General features: G+C 44.4%; 1 protein-coding gene across 1 annotated transcript in view; it reads left to right on the forward strand.

The window, feature by feature from the left end:
* Nucleotides 1–7,827: 7,827 nt before the first annotated feature.
* Nucleotides 7,828–13,425, forward strand: part of LOC137527208 (peptidoglycan recognition protein 3-like) — a 56,793-nt gene continuing 51,195 nt past the window's right edge. The window contains exons 1-2 of the mRNA XM_068247712.1: nucleotides 7,828–7,953; nucleotides 12,850–12,936. Coding sequence (XP_068103813.1) covers nucleotides 12,882–12,936 — 55 coding nt within the window. The 5' untranslated portion in view covers nucleotides 7,828–7,953; nucleotides 12,850–12,881. The remainder of the gene's footprint in view (nucleotides 7,954–12,849; nucleotides 12,937–13,425) is intronic.

Here is a 13,425-nt window from a genome sequence, read left to right on the forward strand (position 1 = left end):
TAACTCCATCTCCCCCTGTCTCATCGTCTCCGGTCTTACCTCCACCTGAGCGGATGCAGATCGGTCGGTGTAAGTTAACCCAAGTGGAGAGAAGACGGAGAATGTCTGAACAGTTATGTTTGTACTGTGGTAAAGGGGGGCAAAGGGGATGAGACTGTCCCGTTAAGCCGAATAAGGATAAGACGGGAAACGCTACCGCCTAGGAGTTGTAAGGGGTGACACCCTAGGCGCTCAACTCACACCCCTAAAAGAAAAACGTTTGCTTCTCCCCTGTACAATTACATGGGGGGACAAATCTGTAGCCACGGAGGCCTTTGTTGATTCAGGCTCAGCGGCTAATTTTATGAGTACCGAGTTTGCAGAGAAGTTGGGCATTCCCCTCACCCCAGTCAAACCACCTATCCAGGTTACTGCCGTGGACGACTCCCCGCTACAAAGGGACCGTCCGCTGTCTCAGACACCAGAGGTGGAAGTCATTACTGGGGTACTGCACAGGGAGAGTTTAAGTTTTTTTGTGTTACATATGACTACCTCCACAATTGTCCTAGGTATGCCCTGGCTGCAGCTTCATTCGCCACAGGTTGATTGGGCTACAGGACAATTAACTAGTTGGTCAGACTTCTGTTCCCAACAGTGTCTAGGGAAAGTGACATTAGGTCAGACCAAGGTTCATGTGGAGGGTGTTCCCGAGCAATACTCCGAATTCTCGGATGTATTCTGTCCCAAGGCTGCTGATAGGTTACCTCCTCATCGCCCTTTCGATTGCCCCATCGATCTCCGTGCTGGTTGTATGCCCCCTAGGGGTCACCTGTATAATTTGTTGGGACCGGAGAAAGTGGCTATGCAGGAGTACATCCGTGACAATCTAGCCAAAGGGTTAATTCGCCCTTCCCGGTCGCCTGCGGGGGCCGGTTTCTTTTTTGTTAAGAAAAAAGACGGAGGTCTTCGACCTTGCATCGATTACCGTGGCCTGAATAAAATCACGGTGAAGAATCGTTATCCGTTACCACTGATACACGATTTATTTACGCAGGTCACAGACGCTAAGATCTTCTCGAAATTAGATCTGAGGGGTGCATACAACCTGATCCGCATTAGAAAGGGCGATGAATGGAAGACGGCCTTCAACACACCCGACGGGCATTACGAGTACTTAGTGATGCCCTTCGGGTTGTGCAATGCGCCAGCCGTCTTCCAGGAATTAATCAACGAGGTATTCAGGGAGGTGTTTGTCAATGGATCCTGCTAAAGTCACAGCTGTCCTAGAGTGGCCGCAACCTGTGGGCCTGAAAGCCCTCCAGAGATTCCTGGGGTTTGCAAATTACTATAGGAGGTTTATAAAAGGGTACTACACGATCATTGCACCCCTTACCAGTCTCACAAAAAAAGGGGGCAGATACTACCTACTGGTCTCCTGAGGCTCAAAATGCATTATCTAGGTTGAAGGAATTGTTTTGTTCTGCACCGATCCTGAGACATGTTGACAACGCTTATCCATTTATTGTTGAGGTCGATGCCTCAGAGGTCGGGGTAGGGGCTGTGCTGTCTCAGCGATCAGGGTTACAGGGAAGATTACACCCCTGTGCGTACTTTTCTCGTAGGTTCTCTCCGGCAGAGAGAAACTACGATATAGACAACAGAGAGCTCCTGGCCATTAAACTGGCCTTTGAAGAGTGGCGTCACTGGCTGGAAGGAGCAGAGCACTCAATCACGTTTTTTACGGACCACAAGAATTTAGAATACATCGAGGGAGCTAAGAGATTGAGTCCCCGTCAGGCCCGATGGTCTTTATTCTTTACAAGGTTCAGATTCATAATTACTTACACTCCAGGCAGCAAAAACATTAAGGCAGACGCTTTATCCAGGTGCTTTGAGCCAGGGACAGCACAGCCCTCCGTCCCTGAGACTATTGTTCCGCAGAAATTGGTACTGGCTGCAACTGATACTTGGGAAGACTGGAAGGAGACGTTGAGCCCCTTCCAGCAGGACATCCCGGAAGGGAAGCCTGAAGGGGTTATGTTCATTCCCTTGCCCTTTCGTCTCCAGATCCTAGAAATGTTCCATGCACATAAAACTGCTGGACATCCCGGAGCCGCCAGAACACAAGATCTTGTGTCCAGATGTGCTTGGTGGCCTTCTTTAGCAGCAGACTGCAAGGAATTCGTTAGGGAGTGTGCAGTGTGCGCAAAAAGTAAACCCTCCCGACTGGCACCTGTGGGTACCTTGCAGCCTTTACCCACCCCGAGTGAGCCATGGACCCATTTGTCCATGGATTTTGTGGGTGAGCTTCCCAAGTCAGAGGGCATGTCGGTCATTTGGGTGGTAGTCGACCGCTTCAGTAAAATGGCCCATTTTGTGCCCTTGAAAGGACTCCCCTCGGCCCAGGAATTGGCCGACCTGTTTATCACACATGTGTTCCGGCTGCACGGCATTCCGGAAAACATAGTGTCGGATCGGGGAGTCCAATTCGTTTCTAGATTCTGGAGGGCATTCTGTCACCAAATGGGCATGAAGCTGTCATTTTCATCAGGCTACCACCCACAGACCAATGATCAGACGGAAAGGATTAATCAGTCTTTGGAGCAATTTTTGAGGTGCTACGTTGCAGAAGCACAAAATAACTGGGTCAAATTTTTGCCTTTCGCAGAATTTGCGCAAAATAATCTAAAGAGTTCGTCCACTGGGTTTTCTCCGTTCCAGGTAGTGTCTGGAAGAATGCCCAAATTCTCACCATTGCCAGTAGCCGCCACTCCGTTTCCAGCTCTGGAGGCCTGGCAAAGGTCCTTTAAAGACATTTGGTGGATGGTGAGAGATGGTTTGGAAAAAACGTTCCGAAGTCAGAAGGGTCAAGCTGACAAGAGACGCTCTTTGGAGTGGAGGTTCCAGCCAGGAGACTTGGTTTGGCTATCCACACGTCACTTGACACTAAAACAACCTTCAGACAAGTTAGGCCCCAGGTTTGTCGGTCCGTTCCCGGTAGCGAAAAAGATCAACAACGTTACTTATTCCATTCATCTTCCCGCCAGCATGCGTGGGGTTAGGTCCTTTCACGTATCTCTGCTTAAACCAGCAGTCCATGTGGGCCCTACTCCTCCTCCTCCTGTGATGATAGATGAACGACCTGAATTTGAGGTAGAGAAAATCTTAGATTCACGCATGGTACAGAACTCAGTACAATATCTGGTGCATTGGAAAGGGTATGGCATTGAGGAGAGACAATGGGTACCTGAGAACCGCATGCATGCAGACGAATTAAGGAAGGAGTTTCACACCTTACATCCCGAGAAACCTGGTAGGAGTTGTCCGGAGTCCACTCCTCGGGGGGGGGGGGGGGTACTGTAATAAAGCGCGGAAGCGCAGCCGCTCGCTCTCAGAGCGGGGCGGCTGCTTCCGCATCCAGCATGGCGGCGCCGCATGGAGGAGCCGCCGCACGCCGCGTGAGCAGCGGTGAACGCGGAAAGACCGCCACGTGCAGTGCGGCGGCTCCCGCGGCGGACGCCAGGGAGAGTGTTGGTGTGGCTGGGACTCATAGTCCACCAGCATTGAGAGTGACGCGCGCGTGCGCACTGAGGCAGAGCATATATGACAGTCAGAAGTGAGTCAGCTGACCAGGCTGGTCAGCTGACTCTGGCTCCACTCCCCATTGGTCCAGCACTTAGGGAGGTGCTGGAGAGAGGCTTGTGTATATATACTGCCGGCTGTTTAGTTGCTGGTTTTCTGGTGTTGCGAACACATATGTGGGAGCACTCAGACCTGTAGTCAGATCTTTAAGTGTGCCGGGACCAGCTGGAGCTGTAATCCTACACTTAGCTAGCTTCTGTTGATAGCTTAAAGTACTAGTTTGATTGTGATTATCTGTTATGACCCTTTGCCTGACTGACTATCCTCCTGAACCTCGATCTTGTACCTTGCCTTTCTGATACTCTGTTGCCGAACCCCGGCTCGTCCTTAGACTCTGCTTCTGCCTCCTGATTTTGTACTTTGATATATCTGATACCCTGTTGCCGAACCCTGCCTGTACCTTGACTCCGCCTCAGCCTTCTGAATCTGTACTTTATCTGTCCGTGTGTTTACGACCTGGCTTGTCCGACCTCGAGAACTGACCTTACTATTAGAGGCGGTTCCCTGTCTTGTTAGTGACACTACCTCCTGAGTGTCACTCTCAGATATTCCTTCCTACCCTCAGCCCTGGAGAGGTCAGGTCTTCGGGAGGAATCTGCGCAGTCCTCCTCACTGCTCTGAGGCCTAGTCCTCTTAAGTGTTACTGTTACACTAAACACTACACTCTACTCAGGTGAACAGAGGTTAGCTGGTATATCGGATTATCGGTGATACTGCAGATCACTTATAATCTGGTATACATCTGTATTCCCAGTGATACTGCAGATCGCCGGTAATCAGATCCTCTCTGTGCTTCACCGTTCGTTACACATGTGGGTTTAAAGAGGACCTTGCCTCTGTTTAAAGAGGTTTAAAGAGGGCCTGTCCTCGCAGACCAAATGACTCCCATGGCTTGTTAAAGCAGCAGGGACAGCCATACTATCCAAGGAAAAAAACCACATATATAGATCGATAACTTCTTGTTCTACTTACATAAAACATGTATTGTACTGTCCACGTTTTGATTTCAGTGAATTTTATATAGTTATTAAAAAGAGAATTCTGTTCCTGGTATTTTCCATCTTGATTCCCTCTGACTGAAGCCAATCCTAATGTATTATCCTCCCTTAATTTTCTCCTGGAAACTTCACTGTCATAGCTAGTTTGCTTTGAAAACACATGTGAGCACAGTATAGATCAGATATCCGCAGCTCACTGAACTGCCCTCAGCCAATCAGTCAGGCTGACTGAAATAAGATTTATTACAGCAGAAGCATTTCTGAATAAATTGGAGTGCTTGCAATGTAGGGTCAGGTTGCAGGCTGCATAATAAATACAGAGCAGTGGGTAAATGGAATTTGTTTTTGTGGCTGACAATCCCTCTTTAAATTGTTACATATGAGCCACTTGGTCTGTAAGGCATTGGGATGATAAACAAAATGTGGTGCTGAAGACAGCTCCAAAATCAATAGAAATTGCCCAGTACCTTGTCTATAATCATCATTGTAAAGCTCAAGTCAATTATCCATGTGTATCAGTTTGCATTCAAATATTTAGATTAGGGTTTAGTGCATAATTTGCATCAGATTTGTAACTCAAGGTGTGTAGTTAAGCCCTTGGGGGGCTCTGCACACCTCTGTTGTTTTCATTTCATTTTCAGCCTGTTCAGGAGCGCTGCCAATCTTTTGTTGTTCTTTTAAAAAAATGTGTAGACCATTTATGGCTATCAGCCTCAGGTAAGAATTGTGTTTTTAACTGTTAGTTTAGTGGTTAGGCGTCTTCTGTGAGGGCACCAGTGGTGGGCAGATAATTTCCGTGATCACGGAAATGCCATGCTTCACGAGCACTTTTTCACTATTCGACTTTGGAATCCGAATCCGTGAATAATTTTGGATCACGGAAATCGACCACGGCAATGCTGTGATTGAAAATATTCGGAATGCAATCACGGTCGTATCGCGGGGATCACAGAAAAAATATTCTGTGATTATCGCCAGATGACTTTAGCGGTTAATAGCAAAGTCCCCTTACATTGTAGAAACATCAAATTTGCCAGATATGTTAAGAAGAATAGTGGGATCAAGAGGAAAAAAATGTTCAAAAAGACCTTATACTTTTTGAGAAAATCGATTTTAAAATTTCAAAGGAAAAAAGTATACATTTAAATGCGGTAAATGACAGTTCTTAATTAAACAATTCCCGCCGACTTTAGCAGTTAATAGCAAAGGCCCCTTACAGCCTAGCAACACCAAATTTGCAGGATATGTTAAAAAGGTAGTGGGAAACAATATTTTTAAAAACATTTGTTCAAAATTTTTATTTATTTATTGTGCTGATAGTGGGAAATAAAAAAAAAAATAATGATGTGGCATCCCCCCTACCCAGCATATTTAACCCCTTGTCTCCCATGCAGGCTGGGATAGCCAGAAGGGCTTCGCACCCTGAGTCATACCAGTCTACATGGTCCATGTTATGGGGGGGCTCTGGGGGGAGAGCGGTGGCCAAGCCTTCCCCTCCTCCCCGGACCACTTGTCCAATCCATGGACAAGGGTTCTTCCCCACCTCCGGTGCTCCAGGAGGAGGTGGGGGTGACAACTCCCTGGGGGGGTTCATGGTGGCATCTGGGAGTCCCCTTTAAGAAGGGGACCCCCAGATGCCCACCCCCCTCCCAGGAGAAATTAGTACCCCTTACCTATTTCCATAAAGGGTTAAACTTCAGCGCTGCGTAATATGTTGGCGCTTTATTAATACAATAAATAAATAAAATTGAAATAAAAACACAACGACAAAAAAGTATTTTATTAATCTTAATTAACCAGAAATACTTACCTGTACCTTTAAAAAATGTTCCCACGTCAATACCCTCGGAAAAGGTGCCTATCCTCTATCTTGCAACCTTCTTCTGTATTAACTTGATTGAAGATCTTCCGCCGGCCGCCACCACACGCCACAACACCGCCGACAGCTCTGCACAATCAGCACAAATTTTTTTTTTACATTTTAATTTTTTTTTAAAAAAATAGTTTCCCACTATCTTTTTAACATATCCTGCAAATTTCATGTTTCTAGGCTGTAAGGGGCTTTTGCTATTAACTGCTAAAGTCAGCAGGAATTGTTTCACTAAGAACTGTCAGTTACTGCATTTAAATGTATAAGTTTTTCCTTTGAAATTTTAAAATCAATTTTCTCAAAAAGTATAAGGTCTTTTTGAACATTTTTTTCCTCTTGATCCCACTATTCTTCTTAACATATCTGGCAAATTTGGTGTTAAATAGGGGTTAAATATGCTGGGTAGGGGGGACCCCCACTTTTCCCACATTTCTACAATGTAAGGGGACTTAACCATTAACCGCTAAACTCGGCGGCTGATAATCACGGAATATTTTTTCCATTTTCCAGTTTTTCTTAAAAACTAAAAATTCTTTTTGATTTTTTTTTTTAAGTTGTAGCCCCTTATCACCTTTATAATCCATGCAAGCTTGGGGATTGTGCCATGTATGGGGGCTTTGCTATTAACGTGAAAAAGAAAATCCAGATCACGGCTGTGATTAGCCGTGATTGCCTCATTCACGGAAAAAATCCAGGTCGAATTCATGAATCCATTTCAAATCCGGGAATTAATCACGGCATTTCCAGATTTTTTTTTCAACCACGGCCGAATAAGTCGAATCCACGAATAGGGGTATCCGAGCAACACTGGAGGGCACGTCATCGCCGTGGAAGAGTTTAGTAGGAAACAATCTGTGCACATACTGTTTGTTGAAGCTAACGCCCTCCTTTGTTTTGAATGCAAGTTGTGTAATCTGCCCATGTTTCGAGCTCTGCGCATCTATGCAGTTGGTCAATTTGGGTGCTGCCTGTATCTGGAAGCGCTGCCAATGTCTAGTTTAATGTGCCAGATGATTTAGGGATGAAGCAGGTATGAAGAATGTAAAGTTTGTCATTGAATTAGCTGGTAAGCTGTGTGTGATGTTGAGGGAAAAGATACATACAGCGAGTATTTTGTCTTCTGCAATTGAATTAGAGCTAGGAGATTTTTACCATAACAAACCATCATGACAATGTTGGCTTTAGATTTCTGGAAATTTGATGCAAACCACAAGTGTTCTGATAGACCTGGCATCCCAGACTTGTACATCTCGCTTCTACTTCCCCTCACGTTACTGCTCTCTATAGACACGTTTATACGATCTGACAATGGGGTTTGTGTTTCAAGAGGAGGGAAAGTCCTGTAATGCGGAATTTAGTTACTGGAACTTAATCCCTTAAACAAATAATTGGGTAAGACAACCCCAATCGAGGAGGATATAAACCGGAGAAGAGGAGAGGAGCTGTGAGAGGATTCCAGAAAAGGTAAGAGCTGTCCGCACCACTCAGACTATCATTATTGTTATTATTATTATTATTATTAATATTATTATTATTATTATTATTTGTATGATTTGTACTGACAGAACTGATGTATTATCCAGTGGTGCACATTAAATATAAGGGATTTACAAAGACTACACGGGAGCAGTAAAGCAAAGCAGCTTACTATAATATATAATTAACCTTCAGACATAAAACATAAATCTTTGCAGAATCCAATATTGATTGATAGTACAAGTTTATTCGAAAACTATGCGCAGCTTATCAAAATAATTTTTTGAAATTCCACAATTATCTTATATAGTGATGATCTGCTAATAACGATTATGGGAAATTTTGCTTAAATTTTCTCAATTACGGCCATACGTAATTATGATTTGGACATTCAATTGATTCTGTGTAATCCAATCGTAACTTTGCATAATTTTCACTTTATTTTTGCGTTCATAACAAATTTAGCGGGTTAATAGCAAAACTCCAATACATGTTATCATCACCAAAACTATTATGTATGTTAAGGAGAATAGTGGGAATAAGTAAAAATTAAGTTACATTTCTTCAAAAAGACCTTGTAGTTTTTGAGAAAATCAATTTTAACCACTTCAGCCTTCAGTCATTTTCACTTAATGCATCCGAGCAATGTTCACCTCCCATTCATTAGCCTATAACTTTATCACTACTTATCACAATGAACTGATCTATATTTTGTTTTTTTCACCACCAATTAGGCTTTCTTTGGGTGGTACATTTTGCTAAGAGCCACTTTACTGTAAATGCATTTTAACAGGAAGAATAAGAAAAAAACGGAAACAATTCATTATTTCTCAGTTTTCAGCCATTATAGTTTTAAAATAATACATACCTCCATAATTAAAACTCATGTATTGTATTTGCCCATATGTCCCGGTTATTACACCGTTAAAATTATGTCCCTATCACAATGTATGGTGACAATATTTTATTTGGAAATAAAGGTGCATTATTTCCGTTTTGCATCTATCACTATTTATTCGTTTAAAATTAAAAAAAATATAGAAATATTTCATCTTTACATTGATATTTAAAAAGTTTAGACCCTTAGGTAAATATTCACATGTTGTTGTTTTTTTATTGTAATGTCTTTTTTTATATTAAACATTTTATTTGGGTATTTTTGGGAGAGTGGGATGGAAACAGTATTTTTTATACCAAGAACACCTATGGAACCTATGATTATTCCGGATTCAGAATTACCAGGACACCCATCAAGATCAGGACTTTCAGGGACCACTTCTGGGCATGCAAGCAGGCAGGCAATATCAGAACATGTCTCCACCAAGGAAGTATCTGAGCATGCTGGTAACCGAGGCACACTTGGGCTTTCTGGGTCACAGAGCACATCGGGGTACACCAGCACAGGAGAAACCTCAGGACATGTCGGGGAACTGCCAACCTCAGAGTCCGCCACAACAAGACCAAAACCAGGACCGGGCAGAAAATCATCACGAGTAGAGGTCACAGGTACTGGTCTTTCAAAAGAAGACTCGGACTCAGACTCAGAAATTTCTGTGACTGTAATATCATCTAACCAAAACTTATCATTGACTACACATGAGTGAAGCTCCACAAGAGCTGCAAAGGTAGTCAGCACAACAGCAATGCCCACTGAAGTGGACAAAACCTCAGACGGATCTGGGGGCAGAAGGCATCTCCTAGAAGTTCTGCACCCTTTAGGAGGGACTTGGAAACCTCCAACACATCAAACAAGATCTCAGAAGTGTCATTTTCCAAGTTTTCTAAGAAGGATTCTGAACTATCCATGTTACAAGGCCGAACATTAAATACCTCCTGCGGACAGGGCAGATGTCCCAGGAATGGTTCTACCATATGCTGAGACTGAATTTCAACATCAAGATAAGGATCATTGACTACACATGAATGAAGCTCCACAAGAGCTGCAAAGGCAGTCAGCATAATAGTAATGCCTACTGAAGTGGGCAAAACCTCAGATGGATCTGGGGGGCAGGAGGCATCTCCTAGAAGTTCTGCACCCTTTAGGAGGGACTTGGAAACCTCCAAAACATCAAGCAAGACCTCAGAAGTGTCATTTTCCAAGTTTTCTGACAAGGATTCTGAATTTTCCATGTTACAGGGCCGAACATTAAATACCTTCTGCGGACAGGGCAGATGTCCCAGGAATGGTTCTACCATATGCTGAGACTTAATTTCATCATCAAGACAAGGATACACAGGAATATCTAGTGAAACTAGCTCTGACGTTCTGAGTTTCATTTCACTGCAGGCAGAATCCTCCATAGCAGTCAAACTAGACTGCAATTCTAAAATAGCAGAGAAACAGGTGAGAATAGTAGCAATACCTAGACGAGCCTCTAGGGTCACTGCAGGAGATTTTATTCAAGGCAATATTGACTCATCCAGAGTACAGGGTGGGAAATCATTACTTTCCTCAGTATAAGATTCGCAAAACCAAAGCGCTGTCTCACCCCTAGACTCGGCTAACAATGTCGAATCCGAGGAGACAGAACGCAAAATTTGCAAATCCAAGATCGCTTTAGGTTGCAAAACTGACGCTTCCAAAGCGCAAGCCTCCACATTCTGTGGAGCGGACTGCAAGGTGTTCAAAGGCTTACTTTGGAGGCTGCATGGTTTAGGAATTTTCTCCATAGCAGGATTATGTGAAAAACAGGCATCAGATTGCACAGATTCAAACTCCAAACAAACAGAAGAGAATCTATCAGAATTCACACAGGTGTCCACAAACGAGGCACACCCATTCATTTCAGGTCGCATAGTGTTTAAACTCACTTGCTTTACCCCAGAAAGGCAGGAATAATCATGTGACAACGGTGTCTTTTTATTGGAATCAATTGGTTGGTGTGTGTGCAATTCATCCAAAATCTGCCACACACAAATCACCGGATCCACAACACACTCGTCACACTCATCAGAATCAATCAAAATGTACATAGAATCAAGACAAGCATTCAGAATATCTTCGCTTTTTGCGATGTAAAAATCGCAAAAGGCCTTCCAATCAAACTCAAATTCCTCCATCAAAGCTCCCAACTCTTACGGAGCAAATGGAGGTTCAAACAACCCTGTATCAAGATAACATATTCATATGGGTTGGGCTCAGGAACATGCACAGATTTTTTAACTGCTTTAATATAATGTATGATCCTACCTATAATAGGATCCACATATGCTTTTGCCTTAGGCAATGACATCTGAAGCAAATCAAACATTCCCTCTACCCTGGGAATTTCGGTTTGGCTGGTCATCCTGTAACGTTTGCGGGTTTTTATCTCCGTGGTCAGCGCACAAGATGCGCGCTGACACAGCGGAAATCCTCCACAAACGTGTAATTTGGAGAACCAAGGTTAGGTGCAATGCACCAGTAGAGGGCAATTCCCACCAGCAGATGGAGCTGTGGAGTGCAGACGAGCACAGCCTCTGCACGGCCACAGATGCCAGGTGGGAAATGTACAGATAAGGCAAAGTAGGGCACGATAGCCCTCTAAGAGAGAGAGCACAGAGACAGACTAAATGTGTGTTCATCAATCTAGTCGCCCCCCAGCGACGATGAACACACATCAACGGAAAGAAAGCGCGAATGCAATCGCAAGAATGGCGATTGCCAACAGACACCAGACTGAGAAGGACAGAGCATGAGAGTAGCAAAGGCACAGCAAACAACAATGAGAAGATAAGGAAAATAACAAACGCTAGCTAAATGCGAACGCTGCACTCATTCGCAACAGCGAACGCGTTTCTGCACGATCACCGCACGTTAGGCGCCCAGTGATAAGCATGCTACCCTAACTAACCAATGACAGACAAACACGAAATAGAGAACGCGAACGCTTGCTAAACGGTTACCTCACAGCAAGCGTTCGTATCAGACAAGACAGACAGACAGACAGGTGGGGCTGCCAGTAGCAACCGCTGCTCTGGCTAGCACCCCTAAGGCAGAGATACAGAAGGAGACACTGCCACTACCACTAGGGCGAGTGTGATCCAGACAGATGAACAGAAGGGGCTAGCAGTAGCAACCGCTGCTCTGGATAGCACCCCTAGACAGACAGAACGATTTCCTGTCGACCGCCGCTGGCGACAGGACAATCGCAACACAAAGACTGTACAGGCAAAACAGATAATACAATCTGACTGCACTAGAGGGAATGCCTAGTACAGTCCCAAGAATTATTCTAAGATAATCTTTGACAAACAGGCAAGACTGACACTCTAGGAGTGTTTAGCAGTAACAAACCATTAAGATGACCAACAAAGGATTCTGGGAGAACATGGTATTTATACTGCCAGCCTACAAAGAAGGCAGGTAAAGAAATTTGCATAACGAATGCATGCAAATTCCTCAGCAGCAGAGCAGGTCCGAAACTTGCAAAGCAAAGACAGGTCTCTTTTCCAGAGACCTGCAGCCCTCAGACTTAAGGTATGGTCAAACAGCTGTCTGTCTGTGCAGACAGCTGAGCTGATCATTACAGTAGCTAAAGGTATCCTCATCATTAAGTAGCTAGAGGAGCCCCTAAGTATTAGGTATCCAGATGAACCTCAGTATTATATAGCTAGAGGTGCCCCTGGCTGAAGGGAGAGCTCTTCAGTAGAATGCAGAGAGCAGGGGGAGTAACTTCTCATTTACACTCTCATCTGGACTCTGCATAGGGAAGGAGGGAGATAGGCACTTAGAGTGAGTTGCCTTTCCATTACCAGGCACCTGTAGGCACGTGCCTACAGTGCCTTATGGTAAATCCAGCCATGGAACCCAGTGTTCCATTTCTTGTCACTATCTGCAATATTTGACATATTAGCTGCTTATTGTAAATATGTGTGACTGTTTTTCTCTCCCTTCTCTTGCAGAGTAATCTAACTTCCTGTATCTTGGTGTCACCATGATCCGTCTGCTAATTGCCCTGTCAGTGATCTACTCCACTGTATATTCTGATGGTAACTCTTTATTCTATTTAGAACTTACAGTGAATTCAGGTCCGCTTACAGTGGACCTGAATTCTTGCCAGGATTAAATATACATAGGACTTTTCGGTGACATTCCATTCCTCAAATTGGGAGGGTGACAATCGTGGTCATAAATAGGGTCGAGGGTTAACCATGAGGCATCCCTTTTTTATGGCATGGCATTGCAAACCATTTATAGCTGTCGTGGCAGCAACAAAAGTTATTGGTATATGCTTACATCTTTTCAATTATCCCATGACACTATTTTTGGTCAGACTTAAAGAGACTCTGAAGCGAGAATAAATCTCGCTTCAGAGCTCATAGTTAGCAGAGGCATGTGTGCCCCTGCTAATCCGCCGCTATCGCGCCGCTAAACGGGGGTCCCTTCACCCCCAAACCCACCCCCGCAATAGTTGGTCATAGAGTTGGTCGTTCGTGGAGGCAGGGCTAACGGCTGCAGCCCTGCCTCCAGTCACGTCT

Source organism: Hyperolius riggenbachi, chromosome 8 (genome assembly GCF_040937935.1).
Source record: "Hyperolius riggenbachi isolate aHypRig1 chromosome 8, aHypRig1.pri, whole genome shotgun sequence".
NCBI classification, from domain to species: domain Eukaryota; kingdom Metazoa; phylum Chordata; class Amphibia; order Anura; family Hyperoliidae; genus Hyperolius; species Hyperolius riggenbachi.